The sequence below is a fragment of the Macadamia integrifolia genome, unplaced genomic scaffold (assembly GCF_013358625.1).
Source record: "Macadamia integrifolia cultivar HAES 741 unplaced genomic scaffold, SCU_Mint_v3 scaffold1827, whole genome shotgun sequence".
Lineage (NCBI taxonomy): Eukaryota > Viridiplantae > Streptophyta > Magnoliopsida > Proteales > Proteaceae > Macadamia > Macadamia integrifolia.
Genome location: NW_024868370.1, coordinates 2,370 through 20,836, shown reverse-complemented (window position 1 = coordinate 20,836; position 18,467 = coordinate 2,370). Strand labels below are relative to the sequence as shown.

Genomic DNA, 18,467 nt, shown 5'->3' with positions numbered 1-18,467 from the left:
GGAATTCGAGGGTGTATGAATCCACATCTTTGTTCCCTTGTTGCAGGTTAAGTAATTTATGGAACATTACCTTTTCATAATTAAGAGGAACAAATTTTTCAGTCAGGATCTGCTTTATGACCTCCCAATTGGTGAAAGGTCCAAGTCTTCTAACAAACCTTGCATGTAGTACATCATCTCACCATGAACATGCATACCCAATAAACTTTGTGATGATGAGTTCACACTTCTTCACGTCTGGAAGAGACATACGCAAAAATTCTCTCCACTTTGGTAAGCCAGTCAATGATGCAGATACGGCTGCCCTTTCTTGGTTGGACCAGCATGACCGACTTTGGAAGCCAAGAGCCAAGAAGAACGGGTCCAGCCCAGGGTTTTGGTCCAACAAGGGTTGGAAATAAAATTAGTAGTTTACTTAGTATTTTATTTCATGCTTTTATTTTCCACACTTGAACGTAGGAGTATGATTTATTTCCTTGCTTTGGTTTCCTTTTTATAGTTATTTCCTAGTTTAGGTTAGTTTCCATTTCAGTTAAGTTTCTAATTTCATGTTCTTATTTTCCTATATATTGGTTGTAATCGATTGAAGATTTAGAGAGCAATTTGATTATTGAATGAATGTGTGAGTGTGATCCTCCTTTTCCCCCTCTCTACTCTGATTTTCCCTCCCTTCCCTAAGGGTTCTCCATCAATCAAGAAACTCCTCAGGTCGCTTTTCACCACTGAACTCGGGAACCTCAACTTTGATGCCATAATCTCTGTCAGAAATTTGCCGGGTAACATCCTAGGGAACAACTGGATCAAGTTGCTGCCTCTGCGGTGTATCTTCGATCCGTAAAGTGTTGAGCTGAGGAGGTAATGTAGAGGATTCTTCTTCAACTCGCTTGTCAGACCTCTTCATAAAGGCAGTCATCTCTTCCATAAACTTGTCAAACTGAGCTTCAGTCCTCTCAGGCCTAAATTCAGTATTCTGTTGGTTCTCGTCTAACTCGCGATACAATTTGTTCAACTCAGCATTGGTAACGTTACCTGTCATGGTTAGAGAAGTGTAGGAAATTTGCTCTGATACCACCTGATGCGGATCCGAATTCCAAGGACTGAAATCGGATCGCTTAGGACCAACAACAATGATAAAATATCTCAAGGTAATGGTTGAGGGGCAATCTTGTAAATTCAGGAACACTCAAGCACTTAAAAGAGTGGAAAATAACTAATAGGGTCAAACTAGCATAGAAAATTAGAAAAAAAGGAGTTTTTTTTTTGGAATTATAAGGAGTAGGGGAAATAATATGTCACAACTATAGAGAATAGGGGCTTAGTTGTGATAAGAGGAATAACTCTTTTAAAACAAAAGAAGAACTTGTTTCTTCTTCCCGATAGAAACCATAGCAGGCGGTAGCCCATCAAGCTTCGGCAGGGAAAGGTCCACCAATTCTTATCGGCTGGACTTGAAATTCTGGGTGAAGGGTCGCCTCAGCAGTCTCTACCTAACCCAGTTGGGCTCGGCTTCAAATAGTGCCGGAGAGGACAGATCTAAAGGCCTGCAACAGCATCTGGCGCAACAGTATGGAACCAGGTCTGAACCTGGGTTTGATTTTCTTAATGGAAGGACCCTTTTGAGGTTAAGACTCTAGGGTTGATGTTGCCCAAGGGAAGACATCCTTTGCTCCAGATCTCAGGTTCTTCTGATCAGTACCAATGGAGATCAACCTCCAAATTTAGGGCTGGAAGTATCGCCCAGAACAGAGTAATTTTCAGGTACAAGAATTAAACAGCAAGAAATAGGAAAAAATTAGAGAACAGAAAGAAGATCAGAAGGGAAAAGAAGAGAAGGAAATTCAGAAAGGGAAGAAAGGGATCACCCACGGGTAGCCATGGTTCACAGCCAGAAAAAAAAAAAAAAAAAAAAAAAAAACTTAAATCAATTTCATTGAATCTAAAAAAACTGAACTTCTCCATCGTTTACATGTCCAATATAAAGGAAAAAAAAATCAAACAATTAATGGCAACTACTTGAATTGAAACTATTCTAAAATTAGAAGCTAGCTAATTTAAAAAGAAATTGTTTCTAAAACAAAAGAAAATCAAATCAAAAGATTTTTTTTTCCTAAGTCCATCGTGCAACTGCATCACAACCAACCTTCAATACTGATGCTTATCTGCAAACTCTCTACCATCACATGTCGCAAGCTTCTAGTGAGTATCCATTGAAGTATCAATTGGTTTAGAGGCCAGCATACCAGTCTCGAAACAGAAAATGAAGCACGTATACTAATACCCTTTTTACTCCAAACAAACTCAATACCTAGAAAATACCTGTGAGCACCCAATCTTACTTCTAAAAGTGTTCCTGCAAATAGATTTTGACACCTTCAATTCCAAACAAACCAATGCCAAGAATGATAATATCATCACTATAAACCACCAAAACTATCACCTTCGAACCTTGGCAACGAACAAACACAAAGTTATCATAGCACCATTGTGTAAAACCACAACCAGTAATAATTTTCTTGAGCTTATCAAACCAAGCTTGTGGCCATTGTTTCAGACCATAAATTGTCTTATGAAGACTACAAGCTTTCCTTTCATCCCCCCCCCCCCTGAGGGACATATTGAGAAGGTTGCTCCATATATACCTCCTCAAGCAAATCACCATTGACACTTCACAATATCCTTACGTGAAGGTAAATCAACTAGATCCCATGCTTGGTAACTTAAAAGAGCATCCAAGTCTACATCCACAGTTGATCTCCATCCAGGATGAGACAAAGCCCCTTGATAGCTTTAGGAACATAATGGGCCAATAAGGAGAAACCAAATACATAAAGGGCAGCGTTTTATCTGAATCTTCCCAACCAGTAACAGGTTTGCTTTCTTTGGAATGAGCTCGCAGAGACTCAACCTGAAGACTTCAATCATAGAGTGGTTTTATAGATAGAACTAAATCTTGGTTGAAACTGACCTAAATCTCCGAGTTGTCTCATCCTTGGGCTTAGCCAGTGTCAAAATCTCGTAACAAGATCCGTTAAGTCTCGGTTTCAGTCCTAAACAAAACCATATATGAAACCGAGATCTCAATCCTTGGTTTTATAAGACTCTTCTTTATCATTGGAACTAACAAAAAGAGATTGAGCTCTCTTGCCTTACTTTTAGCCATACGGAATGTTCATTTTTTGTAAGGGTTATAGTCAAGAGAAAAGGTTTGGAATTGGACCTCCTTTGTCTGGGAAGTTTTCTCGATTCTCTGATCATTGAAGCGGACTCCCTTTTTCTTCTTTGGAACACCAGGTAGCTTGCCTATCATATTTTCAATTCTTGAATAATCCATATCACTTCTAGTTCTATTGTAACAAAAGATTCCCTTTTATGTGGAAAAGGCCCGTATCAATAATTATGATCTTACATATGGACAATTCCTCAGTATCTTGTTCATTCGCAACAAAATATTTTCTGTACCGGATTGCATTTTTCAGAGTTGCAACTATCCATTGCAAAGAATTTACTTTGTACAGGTAATTGCTCAATACCCAAGTAGGCTTCCAAAGTTGAGGGAATCGTGCTTATCACAACTCCCTCATGAAAAAGAAAAAAGAAAAGATAAAACTTGTTATTTAATTGTTTCTAAAGCATGGGCTGGCATTTCCTATTTGCTAGTAGTGAGTGATGTTCCAGTTTTTTTGTAACTACCTTTCGTCTAATATGGAGAACCTAACTCTCCTAAACCGGGGGAGCATTACCTGTTTATTATTACATAAAAGCTTTACCCAGAGAGCAGGCAACAAAGCTAAGTAGATTTGCTAAGCAGATGTGAAATCAATCTCACTGAATGAACGACGAAGAAGGAAAGAAGACAATGATTGAGAACAAAACAGCGCAAAGCAGATCCGGAAAGAAAAACAGTGACTGCAGGAGGAAAAGCAGCCAGAACCGATATACCCCTTATCCATCCAACTAGAAGAACAGACGGCCAGGCGAACAAGACTCATAAGAAGAAGAACTAAAAACTAGCTACTAGTAACAAGTGGAAGGAAGAAGACGATAGCAAGGATTGGGGAGGAGCATTTCCATTGCTAACTCTCCAGTGGATACATATAATTCAAAAGAATAAGTGAGTGATCCATACACAACATCTATTTCTTTTACCAAGGGTTCCACCAATAGATATGTTTCCACAAACATAGTTGTCAAGGTGACACCTAGGCGCCACCTTGGCGTCCAAACGGTTTTGTTGGAGACTAGGCAATTGTCGCCTTATTCACTCCCATTTCATTACTAGGCTAAAGAAACCATTCAAATAAATTACAGAATACCCTGGATAAACACTGCCAGATGAAAGGCACCAAAATAAAGTCAATACATTCAATTAAAGTACCATCACAAACTAAGCAACCTAGTTTTCAAGTATAACACTATGTTAAGTACACCAAAATTATTTATTTATTTATGGCATTGTTTTTATTTCTTTGAACATCAGGAAACTGCCGAATTGGACTTGTTAACACATACATGAAATGAAGCTGAATTACTTATTCAACAAAGACATTAAAAGGGTGGAAAAAAAGAAGAAAAAAAATGCTCAAACACCCACTCATAATGCAGTCGGAACTTGGAAGTCGATGCAAATCCATTTTAGGTACAAAACCAATAATAGTGACTAGTGACAGACGGAGAAGCAGCCAGGAGATGTGAAATACTGATAGCCCATTTTAACAAGAGGCATAATACACGTCTACAGGTGAATTATACAAGGAGATGGTAATGCAATTAGAGTCCAAGCTTAAACGTTGGTATATTAACTAAAACAGTAATAGGAGAATATATAACACCTGAATTGCATGCCACTGATGATAGCTCTTCACGGAAGATCCGAACTCGTTGCTTGGTAGATGAAGTTGAAACCGATAGCGCAGCAGAGCTCAACACTTCCATTGATTGCTCCATTGAATAAGATTGGAGATCCGAAATGAATCAGTGAATGCTATTTTCAGACTGACGAAACCAAGTTCTAATAAAGTATCTGTTGAACTTGATAAAGCAAATGGCTGAATAGAGATCTTCTCTCTGGCTCTTCAATCACTGAATGCAACTCAATATTAGAGCTTTTAGATTAGATTTTTATGCTGCAAAGCTTACAGTACAGTGCGGATGAACAGAAATTTTCCGATTTTCGCTGTACTTTTCTTTTACGATGATACGATCCAGTGTTTTGATCTGCGAGTTGTTTCCCAGGTGATATATTAGGGTTACAGGGCAGCAGAAGAGATGGAACGCTTCCGGAATCCGGAAAGCCGAAGGGAAGTGAGGTGTGTTAGGGCAAGGTGATAAAAAATGGTCCAAAAAGATGGCTGGAAATGTAGCCACTAAAATTAGAACCGTCTGATGCGAATCTCCTATACACTACTCTTGAGTATGAAATACTGAAATGCAAAGGTCCTTGTTGATAGGGCGAGCAACATACACTCGTGGCTGATTTGGAAAATCGCTGTCAATGTTGAGAGTCCTTGGAAGCTCAGTTACACAAATGTCAAAATCCAACGGTGATCTCTTCTTCTTCTTCTTCTTTTTTTTTTTTTTTTTTAATGAAATTATCTCTCTTTGCTTCTCCCATGTGTGTTATTTGTTATCAGATGTGTCTTACACGAGATCTTTTAATGTCACCACAAAGGATCCCATTAGACGAGAAAGGTCGGCTCTTTGTATTGAACTTTGCCAATGGGAGAGGATGATACATTGTATAATTGTATTGACATCTTACACGCTAAGTCAGTAACGAACAATGAAATAGTATATTTAATGAATGATAGGGGCCATGTTTTTATTTAGGAGAGAAGAGAGAGACAGAGAGGGAGGTACACATTGTCTATGTGGGTTTGTGTTTTTTATCTAGATTAGTTGATAAGGTTTTGGTCTTAACGGTCTAATTGACTGTCAATTATGAATTGGAAAAGTCTTATACGAGAGTGAAAGAGGATGTCATCTTCTAAAGGAATGCAATCTTTTGGAAGAGTGGAAGAATGAAGAGTTTCTCATGGGAGTGGTCTTCCAAAAGTTTGAGACTTTAAAAAAACGAAAAATGAGTGAAGTCCTCTAAGATGTGGAGTCTTCAAGAAAGTGAAGTCTTCCAACTTAGAAGAAGAGTCATATAAAAAGTGAGAAGTTTCTATCGAAGGGGGTAGTGATATCCAAGAGAAAAATGAGAATGGAGAGAATGTTGTGTATATGGATGCTTAGATTTGAGAATTAAATTACAAGAATTGTATTGTATATCTTTTTTTAATCTTAGTTGAATATTAAATCTCACTTCGTACACGTAAGTTGTATTGTCAAATCACATAATTCTCGTCTCATGCACTTATAGTTTCTACATATACACTTTCGTGTATCATATGTGATCGTATGTATGTGTCAACCCAACAATTGGTATCATAGCTAAAAAATGTTGACAACTAAATATAAGGTTGACGATTCGGGTAGGCGGTGAACATTAACTTATTAAAAAAAAAAAAGACAAATAGAAATAAAAAGATTTTGGGTGTGGGGATTGATAGAGTTACCATGGCTTATCAATGTAAAGGAAACATGTTGTAGGTTACGAAAAATGTAGTGTATACACTAATAGTATGGCTCGAGGAAAATAAGAGCATCAGTGGAATCTTCAAAACAATTGAATCTCCCAATGATGAAATAGGAGTCTTATAAAATGGAAGATCTACCTATTACTAAAAGAAATAGTAAAGATCCAAAAGAAAAATGAGAGGGGAGATAATGGTGTACAAAGGGATTTGTATTTTATTAGGATTCAAGCTATGAGAATTGTATTTATCTCTTATTTTGGTTTTAGTTGAAATTTAGATTTTAGTATGTGGACAATAGGTGGTATTGCCAAATCATATAGTATTTTTTTTTTATGTGCTTATAGTTCGAGTATATACACTTTAGGAAAAGATTGTGCATGTCATCAGGGTGCCCAACATGTGTCACCCTCTCTCATCCCTATTTAGAAAAGATCCCCTTGCCCTTCTATGCTCAGCCTATAATTGGTGAATGTCGCTAATTTTTCGTAAGCTGACGACATACCCAACCTTCTCTCATACACTTTTGTAGGTTGTACATAATTGTGTGTTATATTGAATCTCCCAATGGTGAAAGAGGAGTCTTATAAAATGGAAGATCTACCTATTACTAAAAGAAATAGTAAAGATCCAAAAGAAAAAGGAGGGGAGATAATGGTGTATAAAGGGATTTGCATTTGATTAGGATTCAAGCTATGAGAATTGTATTTTATCTTTTTTTTTTTTAGTTGAAATTTAGATTTCAGCTTGTGGACAATAGGTGCTATTGCCAAATCATATAGTATCTTTTTTTTATGTGCTTATAGTTCGTGTATATACACTTTAAGAAAAGATTGTGCATGTCATCAGGGTGCCCAACATGTGTCACCCTCTCTCATCCCTATTTAGAAAAGATCCCTTTGCCCTTCTATGTCCAACCTATAATTGATGCATGTCGCTAATTTTTCGTAAACTAACAATATACCCAACATTCTTTCATACACTTTTGTAGGTTGTACACAATTGTGCGTGTTATATTATAGTTGTTATAGTTTCAGCCTACCAATACAACACTCATTTTTCTTAATTATAAATATTAAAGAGAAATGTTTTACAGATATATAAATATAAAAAATTAAAAATAACGTATATTCAAAAAAAGGGATAAGGTTCCCCACAATGTCGAGTGTGGAGAGGATTATGCAAACACACAAATGGTAATCCTGAAAAAAGTATCATCTACGTGGGACCCACATATTCAGATTAGAAGATAAAGAATAATAAAAAAGGCAAGGAAACCCTTCCAAACAAGCATTCCTACTCCAAGACAGAGTTGGGTGTGAAAATACCCAATGTGCATAGGGTAGTTGGGCATTTTCAAACCTAACTAGGTTTGGGCGTGGAGAACACTAGACTGACAAGGTTCTTTTCTCCATTAAAAAATCCATGTGAGAGGTAAATTCCACTTTGACGTTACAGGAAAATTTGTCCTTTTAAAAAACTCAAGTAATTGTTTTATAAAAAATTAGAAAAATAATATATAACTTAGGAAGTTGTTTTACCAAAATAGCGATGGTATATTAATCATCAATACTTTTGGATCCCATGGAGGACTCCACTCTTATGTAGTTTGATTTTTTCCTTCAATCAATCATCTTTAAACATGTTTGTTACACATGTCAACTAAAATATGTTAAATAGCATAAGAAATAATAATATATATATATATATATATTTTAAAAGTTGCTCCACTTAGTGGAGCAACATTTTCATTGCGCAATGGTAAGGTTGCTCCACTGTGACTAAGTGGTCACATGTGCAAATTAAGAAATAACTTCACTGCAAAAGGGGGTAAGGCTTCATACATTATGATTCTCCCTAGACCTCGTAATGGTGGGAGGCTCATGCATTGAGTAGGCCCTTAATTAATTTTATATAACTTTTTTTTTTACTACGAAACATATAAACCCTTTCAAACAGCCATTCCTACGTCCAGACAGAGTTGGGTGTGAAAATACCCAATGTACATAGGGTAGTTGGGCCCTTTCACACCTAACTGGGTTTGGCCGTGGGGAACATTAAATTGACAAGGTTCTTTTATCCATTAAAAAATCCATGTGAGAGGTAAATTGCACTCTGACGTTATAGGAAAAATATTCCTTTTAAAAAACTCAAGTAATTGTTTTATAAAAAATAAAAAATAATATATAACTTAGGAAGTTGTTTTACCAAAATAGCGATGGTATATTAATCATCAGTACTTTTGGATCCCATGGAGGAATCCACTCTTATGTGGTTGGATTTTTTTCCTTCAGTCAATCATCTTTAAACATATTTGTTACACATGCCAACTAAAATATGTTAAATAGCATAAGAAAGAATTAAATATATATATATATATAAACTATTTTTTCATTGCGTAAAGGTAAGGTTGCTCCATTATGATTTGTAACCAAGTGGTCACAGGTTCAAATTAGGAAATAATCTCTCTGCGAAAGGGGGTAAGGCTACATATATTATGATTCTCCACAGACCTTGTAGTGGTGGGAGATTCATGCACCGAGTAGGCCCTTAATTAATTTTACATAAAAATTTTTTTTACTACTAAACATATAAACCTTTGGGAAAATCATGAAGCAACTCCTCGAGCTATAGATGCGTCCCTCTAGAATCTTTTTTTTTTCTTTGTACATTTTAGATAATTGCAACAAGAGATATCTCTGATACCAAAGCAAGAGAAAGCTCACTTGTTCATAAAATGATATTTTGGATACTGATCTAGATTTATACTGTAATTTAATTTGAGAGAAGCACCCACATCAAATTTTATGACAAACTCATTCAAATCCTTTATTTATTTATTTTTTATATATTTTACAAAAAAATAGTCTTTTGTTTTTATTATGAAATCCTATTGGATTGAAATTAACCTTGGCTATATAACTTTGAGTTTTTCCATGAATGTGATTTCCATCATGGTAAAACTAAAATATATATTTGCTTTGCCAATTCAATCTTTTTTCTTTTTTTTCTTTTGTAATTATTGATGTTACAAATGATTGTGATGTTTTCAAAATTTGTAATACATATTTGGGCTCTCAATTTTCATTATTTTTTCTATCAAAATTGTTCGTCCATGCACAAAGTTGGGAGGATGTATAATAATGGTTAAAATATTGGTAATATGCATGTCCGTACATTGGATGTATGCTAATACTATTCGGGTTGCATATGTCTTATATTATGTAATGATCTACATAATTATAATTGGTTTGTATTTGTAACTGTGTCAAGTTTGAGGTCTATTATATGTACAGGGTAAAATTGTAATAGTGTAGGGATTAGGGTTTTTGGGTTCCCTATATATTGTTTGTGTGGAAAAACCCCAGTTACAAGCAAAGGGGAAATCACTTTGTGAGATGGAGAGTGGTGTAAAACGTTTTTCAAATTTAGTGAGAAATATAAGAAATTTTGCCAAACCACATTAAATATTTGCATTGTGTGTGATTGTTTACTTGGGTTTTCTTCCTTTGGTTGTGCATTTGTCTCCAACAAAAATTGTTAGGATTCCACATAGATGACAGAAATAAAAATTCCACATCGGAAGTAGGTAATCAGATGTGGAGACTTATAGGTATTTGAACACCCTCTCCTTAATGGTTAGCTTCAGATGATGAGTTTTACCCAAATCCCTAACAAATATTTAAGAGGATTTTTTATTAATAAACTATGAAATTTGATATAAGGCTAATATAGACCATGTTCTTTTTATTCAACAATCAGAATGGACACTTCATCTATCCACATGGCATAATATGTATCTTGTGATGTTTGGAAAAATAACAAACCATTGTATCAATAAAAATTTGTCTTTTTTATGTCAGAATGAGAGGATAACCATTTTTTTTTTTTAAGTCCATCAATGTCCATATTTTAAATACAAAATTTATCTTAGTGGAATGTCCATGGAAATGTAAAGAAATATCTCAACAAATAAATTTGTTAGGACTAGATGACAAAATACTAAGACATTATTGATAAGGAACACGTTCTACTCAAAAAACAGGAGAGAAAGAAGAAGATAAGGAATATGTGAAAAAAATCAATAAATAAGGGATACTATATACATAGCAAACATACTAAAACCTTGTTGTCAAGATGATTGTTTGCCAAAAAAGGATAGGGTATCCAATAGCTAATCTATTGACCTTACCAAACATTACTTAATATGCTATTCCTTTTGTATATTTTATAAGAATGATTAGAATTAAGCAAAAAAAGATGCAAGTCCAATGACATAGACGGGAATAATATATTTCCCACACCTCAATTTACCATATGGCATGCCAACTTGGCAATTCCAAACCTTTTAATAGGAAGTGAACACCATGTCTTAATCAAGTTCCACATTTTCCCATCTAGTTTTGGGGATCTAGAATTGTTGGAAGGATTGCATTTTCTCACATTTACTTTACTTTACTTTGATAGTTGGTAAAGTCAAATTAGACAAAATGGATTATGATAGCATATCCGAAAATTTTCCTACTTGTTAGAAACGTGGGAATAATTTTAATTTTAAATTTCTGTTAAGTTTACAATGATTTAGAAAGAAAAAAAGTACCATAAACTGATGGCCCTAGGATGCATTTTTAGTCCACATGAAGATTTCCCTTAACTGATAAACAAGGGGGGAGGGGGACTTTTCATTGTAATTTCTTAATTCACTTACTTGGCAAATAAACATTGATAACAGGTTACTAATATGACAAGGTCAAAGACGCATACTAGTATTTCTTCCGAAAATGTAGCTTATCCTGCGTCCCCTAGACAAATGAATAAACCCCATGGTCTACTACCTTCATATACCCCTCGTGTCTCTCTTATCACACTAGTTGGGATCTCAACAGGGTAGAAATAGAGGCTATAGAATCAGAATCAGATCGGAATCGGCCATGATCGATCCCAATTCGACATGGTTGATTTTTGGTCCAAAATTATAGAATCGCATGAGTTTTAGATCTGAGAACTGATTCTAAGGTTTTTGGGACCAATCCTGATCTAGATTGGAATTGATAAAGACCGATTGAATTCCATCCCATGTATTTGACTGCATGCAAACATGAATGCCATTGAGTTGATTCCAGCCTAAGTTATTTTGATGCAAAAAGTTGATATACTTGCACTCTTGACCTCCCAAGGGAACTAATCACTGATAATCTGAATGAGAGGTCTAAAGAAAGTAATGATATGCAATTAACCACAGTAACCAGAGGCAAATGAAGAGGATGAATCAGGTTCTCGTACGATCTTGATCCACATACAATATTTTCGTACGAGAAACTGGTCCACACTCACAACTGAACAGTGATCTTTAACATAATGAAACATAACACAATATTCCGAGATTGGGTTGATGTAATTAACTCACATCACAAAAACTTCAAGGGCCGAAAGTGATGTCCAACACTCCAACCTCCAACCTCCAACCTCCAACCTATGTTAGAGAACACCCATAAATATGGTAAGGCACAGAAAATGATCTTAAATATGTTACGATAATGTTCAGAATGATGTATAGAGGACCACAACCAGCTTTTGAAAGAACAAGGAACAAAGCTATCCAAGTAGAAAGGGATCATAAAAGTTAAAACTTCAGCCGAAGGCCATGCTAATTAACTTCAAATCTTAACACACCTTTGGTGGTGAAAAGATAGTTATTTCCAAATCTGATTCTGACACTTACAGAACATTTAATGGAATGGAATTTCATCTATCCTCCCCCAGTCCCCCATCTCCCCTCACATATACATTTCCCCCCCCCCCCAGCCCCCCACCTCTCATCTCCAGTGTTGCCTTGTAAAAGAATCTGTAACTCTACTAGTAAGTCAATATATGAAGCTCTGAAGTTAGAATGTACATACCCTGTTAGTATTTCTTCAATGCTTGCTCACTTGTCAATTCAGTCAATCAACTTCCCTGAACCTTCTGCTTCTTGCTCTCTCAGTTCTGCTTAAGACCAAACCTGGAGGCACAATAAAGACATCTAATGCAAAAATTCAGTCAAAATTTGAGTTTCAATACAAGATAAAGGGCTTAAGCCAGCACAATCAAAACAATAGTTGCAAAAAAAAAAAATGTAAAGCAGAAAGTAATCTTATTCTGAAATCTGAAAGTAATCAAGTTATTAATGATTGGATAAAACCAAGAGGTGGCCACTCCTACACAAAATCATAAAAGATCTCCTCTGAGATCAAGTGATTCCGACGAATCTAGCATTACCATGTGATAATAACTACCATATCAGTTTTGCCAATGAAGATCATCACCATTATTATAACAAGCACAAATGGAGATTTGCATATTCATTTATAGGTCAGGTATACGTTTATCAGAATAATTACTAAGACTTTGGAAGTTTGCTGATTACACTGAAAATTCTGTGCTGTGGTAGACCCACGTATCAGTTCTTTTCATACTTTACGGACTTGTTTGTTCTATTCAGAGAGGGGGGGGGGGAAGCAACTTGACTTCACTGCAAATAATTTTTTTTTTGTTCTAATTTAATTTAAAAACTTGAAAAAGTGTGATTAACCAAACCATAAATAAGTCAAGGAAAATAACAATAAATATCATACCTGCTACATCAGTTATATAGGATCAAAAGAGCCCCCAAGCACACTATGATGTTAAAAGGAAATCTTATTATATAAGTAAAACTTAAACCAGAGGGCAACCATCCTGATGCAGATGATTTTGGGGGAAAAAAATAAAACCAATATGTTTACTTAATCACTTAAGAATCACATGACCGACAGTAGCATGATTTGAATCCTCATCCTCTCCAACTAGTTGATTTCAATTGCTTCTATGACTATTCCATGATTTGAGGATCAGACAAATCTCAATTCTCAAGATGTCAATGTCTTATATTCTTAGGATCAAAAGTTGATTTAGTAGTTGCAGAACTGAAACAGAATACTGAGGAGTATCTGATGTAAAATTTGAAGCAAATCAAATGACTGAAACATGAGTTTGTAACTTAAAATGATTTCCCAGTCAGTTCCAGAAATTCACAATTTTCTCTCTTTCAATGGTCATTATATCTGGACTAAGAATGCCAATTATAGTGCAATCTAACCACCTCAACTCAAAACCTCAAGCATTGTGTCTGGAGTCTGGACATGGTGGTTCCACATATAGCCAAATTTGAAAAGGGGAAAGACATATTGGCCCCAACATCAGTTGGGGATCAGTGACCCACAGAGTGGTACTTGCCATTGCTGGGAGTGAGGTATCAACCATGCAGCATTTAATACACCAGAAAAACCTATTTGCATAAGGACAACTTCATTTCTTTGCAGAACTACAAAAGTATTCCAACACAACCAACAAAGGGACAAAGACTAAATAAATACAAAGTAAAGGACTAAATAAATACAAAATAAAAGGAATAAAGCTTTTGAAATTTGAACCAGATTAATCCAAAGATACCCATTGTCCCTTAATAAATTCCCCAACCAAAAACAACTCCAAATACAATTCCATGAACATCATAGCTACCCTTTTTCTTTTTCTTTTAAATTCCCTACTTACAGCAAACTGTCAGCCTTTGAAGGTAACCTCCTAAAGAAGCTCAAAGCAGGGGAAGGCAACTTGCTTCTGAACCTGGGAGGCCTCAGAGCATAGAATCCCCACAAACCCACCACTACCCGAAATGGTGTTGCATAGAACACCACTGCTGCTATCAAACAGAACACAATGAACAAGAAGGTAGCTCTTGGGTCTCTCCAACTCAACAGAGCTTGGAACCGTTCACCTTGTGTGGCTAAGTCACCAACCACAGTCTGTATCCTTCCTGCCACACTCCTCAACCGATCATACCTCACCCGAATGAGATCAGCGCTGCGGGTAGTCGGGAAGGTATCGAATTCCTCATCTAATTCATCAGCATAAACCGTCTCCGCGCAAGAGAGCCTAGTGTCCATGTGGGGAGGGTGGCGCGGCCTTGACCGGTATCGCCAGAGCCCGGTGAGTGATAAACAGAGCATGATGAACGGCAGGATTAGTTCAGGAAACACGTTGAGCACAAGGAAGAAGATCATGAATAGAACCGAATAGACCGGTTTCTGCCAACTACGGACCATCTCGAGCCATTTCCCCAATGCAATAATGCTCGATAGAACCGAAACAAGGCGGAAGAAGTTAGCCTTACTACGCCTCATGCTCCACATATGAGAATCATGGTCGAGCATGTATTCGACCACTTCCCGGCCAAGCGGCGGCTCCGCCCGGTTCAACCGGGCCGCCACCACATTCATCGCCTGATACCTCAAGCTCTCCAGCTGGTTCACCGACAAGGGCCGGACGTAATGCATCTTGGGCAGTAACGGCAAAGTATACATATGGAACACGTTAGCCATGTTGGCGCAAGTAAACCTGATGGCCAAGTGGAGCTCTCCCATTTTCTTCACCCCCGAAGTGTGCAGCATCAGAAGAGGATACGCATGCGTATACACTCGATCAGATTGTAGCGTAGACAACCGGATTCTGACTTTTCCGATACGAGAATCTCTTGCTCCCACGCCGGCCACGGCAGACTTATCGGTGTGGGAATTGTCGAAGACGCCGACAGTGATGACAGTGCAGGGGTCGAAAACTTCCCACGTGTACTGCTCGTTCCACTTGGGTGCTAAGTTGTCAACCACAGTCCGAGTTCGAACCCATTTTTGACCGTACTTCGCGACACAATAGGAGTCAGTGGATCCTCCTTTGCCGTCCTTGATCTTCATCGGCATCAACCCAGTGGCTCCCAAGATTCCCATCTCAAGGACACCAATGTGGGGCTTCCAAAGCGACTTCGCCGTCGGCCGTACATCGCTACTGTACATGGTGGATTCGTCCAGGACATGGTAGCCACCGTCGAGAGAGAGGCGGAGATGGATCCTTGAACCAAACCGGCTCACTACTTTTGGTTCGGCCAAGCCCATGTTATAGTGGGTGTCGAGGGTGAACCATTTGGAGACCGTTTGTTTGTCATCGGTTCGGCGTTCGATTGCAGCTACAGGGATTAGAATGCGACCCAGAACCTCATCCCGGCCTGGTCCGATACGGTCCTCAATGGAGAGCATTAGGTAGTCTTCGAACGGTTCGGCGACGACGAACATCGTATCTTCGTTCCAGAATGGGTTCGATGGGCTCCGGTTCGACATGGCTGTGGAGACTCTGGTCTTCAATACCTGGTTTCCGACTTGGGCTTTCGCTGAAAGCTCCGGGAACCTCGCCATTGTCGAGCCCTTTTCGCCTGGAACGATATCCTGTGCTTCAATGATGGTTACACGGAGATACCAGAGCTTAGGTGAGAGATAAACCTTGGATTTGATGGAACAGAGGCCATCGAAGTGTACATTAGCAGCCTTGGAATGCCAAGCTTCAGCAAAGGCTTCATCTGCTTGGGTCCCGAACCAGACCGAGACCATCAACTCACCTCCCCTGCCTTTCTCCCCTTTCTTATCTTCCATACGATACCATTGCGGAGCCAGTTGGCTATCAGGCGGAACCCTTTTTGGAACCTCGTTTAAATCGAACCAGATTCGACCCAAGAAATCATCTTTGTTGTTCTCTTTAACATAAATCTCCACCATTGATGACTGGATACAATCCTTGGAGAAAGCGAAGATTTGATCCCAATCTGGGTTACTCAAGTTCGCTCTTTTAGTAATCCCTCTGTAGTTCCCAAGCTTCACCTCTGCAACTACTTCACCACCACCAAAGATCGAAAAGTCGCGAGCTTTAACGACCTTGACATAAAGATACATCATTTGCTCCACCAGATCATAAGTCGAACTGGTCTTGTCTTTGTTGGTAGCACCTCCTCCCAAATGAGGACTAGTTTCTTTGAGGGTGAACTCATTTGAACCAGAAGAACTAAAACCCCCAATGCCGCCACCACCACCACCACCACCACCACCACCAACACCGGCAATGTTGGGAGTGGGGATAGTTGGACCAGGCCCGGTTGTGATAATGACGGGCTTAAACTCACCTGGGTTTGTTTCCAATGGCTTGGGTTGCTGCTGGGGTTGTTGTGGCCGTTTGTTGTCATGCGTCAACTGTTGGTGTTGTTGCTGCTGCTGCTGCTGCGGTTGCAGAGGCAAAGACCCAGAGGTTGCTTGCTGATGCATATTCTTCTGCTTCTTCACAAAAGTCGCCGAAGTTGTTACTTCGTTCCTGTTCCTCTCCTTAAACTGTTCTTTGGTGGAAAGATAAAGCTTGAGACTGATCTCACCACGAATATGAGAGAACAAACTCCGCTTCTCAAGAATGTAAAGCTGAGAAATCTCTTCACCTTCCCTGACAATGTTAGAACCAGAAATCCTCACCTTACCCAGAAAATTCCTGCTACTACCCGACCTTCGCTCGTTAAAAACATTAACTTCCAAAGCTCTATAGGGGAGATCAGCAACATCATTGATGTTAAAAACAAGCTTTTCGTTCCAAACAGGGTTCAGGTCTTTGGGCTTCACTTGGGTTCTTTGTCTCTGGTTCTCAAACTCTACCTCCACAAACGCAGACGTTGAGCCTTCCCCGTCCTTGGGCATCAAGTTATGGGCTCCAACAACTTCTACCACAAGCTTCTCTTTACCATTCATCTCTCCCCTCTTTCTACGTTTTCCGTGGTAAACGGAGGGGATAAGGGAAAGTGGGAAAGTGGGAAACAGGAGAGACACAGAGATTTAGAGATATAAGAGATGAGCAGAGAGAGTGAGATACGGGGTTGGAGAAACGTGAAAATAAATGGAAAACAGAGGGTTGCAGAGGGTTTTTGACAGATGGGATATAGAGATTTGGAGTTTGGTAAGGTGAGGTAATAGAACAGAAGCGCATGCCAGAATCCGGCAGAGAATCCTATATAGTTAAATGGAGGATTGGAGGGTATGGAAATTGTGATTTTGTTTGCGTTAACGTAATCTCTTGGTTCGAGGACTACCTGTTGGACTGTTACGAGTCTTTGTAGGAAGAGAGAGAGAGAGAGAGAGAGAGAGAGAGAGAGAGAGAATCCGTCTTGTCTTTCATTGCCTCTTCTTTTCAAATTATATAATTTGGTCACTTCTTCATTCGCTCCATTTACCCGTCCATTGTTAGTTTGTTCGATTTGAGGCATCGGATCGGCCGTATTGATATCGGCACTGCCGATCCCATATCGAATGAATGGTACATACCGGGAGTTAAAACTGTCAAAAAACAATTTTTTTTTTTAAATCAGTTGCAAAACTATTCAGGTTGATCCGTGCCGATCTATATGGATATCATATCATTTTTTAGCATTGACTGATACAATAAGCAAACGAGGAGCCTATATAACCCTGTAGTTTTAGTGCATGGTACCAATCAAACTTGATATTATACTGATATTGGTACAATACTAATGCCCTTGACTGCTTTAATGGTGAAAATCTTATATTGTACCTTTGGGAACAAAGCATCAAGTATTAGTACTTTCTATTTTTGGTGAAGTTTTTTTTTCCCCTCGAATAATATTTGGGACTTGGGATAGCCTCTAGAATTTTATTTTTTGGTCAAATATTGGTACCTCAGAGACCTAAAAAACATAAATAGCTGAATGAGACCATTTTTATCTGTGATTTAAAAAAAAATATATTTTTTTAATTGTTATCTACTCCTTATCCATCCCATATGATAGATATTATATCAGGATAGTATTATTATTAGTAGCTAGCAATGTCATTACGAATCACCCTGATACAACAGGGAACCATTACAAGCGATGGCAAAACTCTTGATTAATCAACGCGAGTGAACTATGTTTAAACAATTCATAAAATTACACCACATCTAGAGGGTTGATAGATGAGTAGGCTTCTCTTTTCGATTCACGTCGTTACGTCAAATCAC

The 18,467-nt window shown here is 38.1% G+C and overlaps 2 protein-coding genes across 2 annotated transcripts in view; both read right to left on the bottom strand.

Moving 5' to 3' along the window:
• Nucleotides 1–5,307, bottom strand: part of LOC122064930 (protein ILITYHIA) — a 90,530-nt gene extending 85,223 nt beyond the window's left edge. The window contains exon 1 of the mRNA XM_042628716.1: nt 4,830–5,307. Coding sequence (XP_042484650.1) covers nt 4,830–4,944 — 115 coding nt within the window. The 5' untranslated portion in view covers nt 4,945–5,307. The remainder of the gene's footprint in view (nt 1–4,829) is intronic.
• Nucleotides 5,308–13,884: 8,577 nt separating this feature from the next.
• LOC122064933 (FT-interacting protein 4) lies at nt 13,885–17,549 on the bottom strand. Its single transcript, XM_042628717.1, has one exon. The coding sequence runs from the start codon at nt 17,201–17,203 to the stop codon at nt 14,144–14,146; it is 3,060 nt and encodes a 1,019-aa protein (XP_042484651.1). The 5' UTR covers nt 17,204–17,549; the 3' UTR covers nt 13,885–14,143.
• Nucleotides 17,550–18,467: the final 918 nt, after the last annotated feature.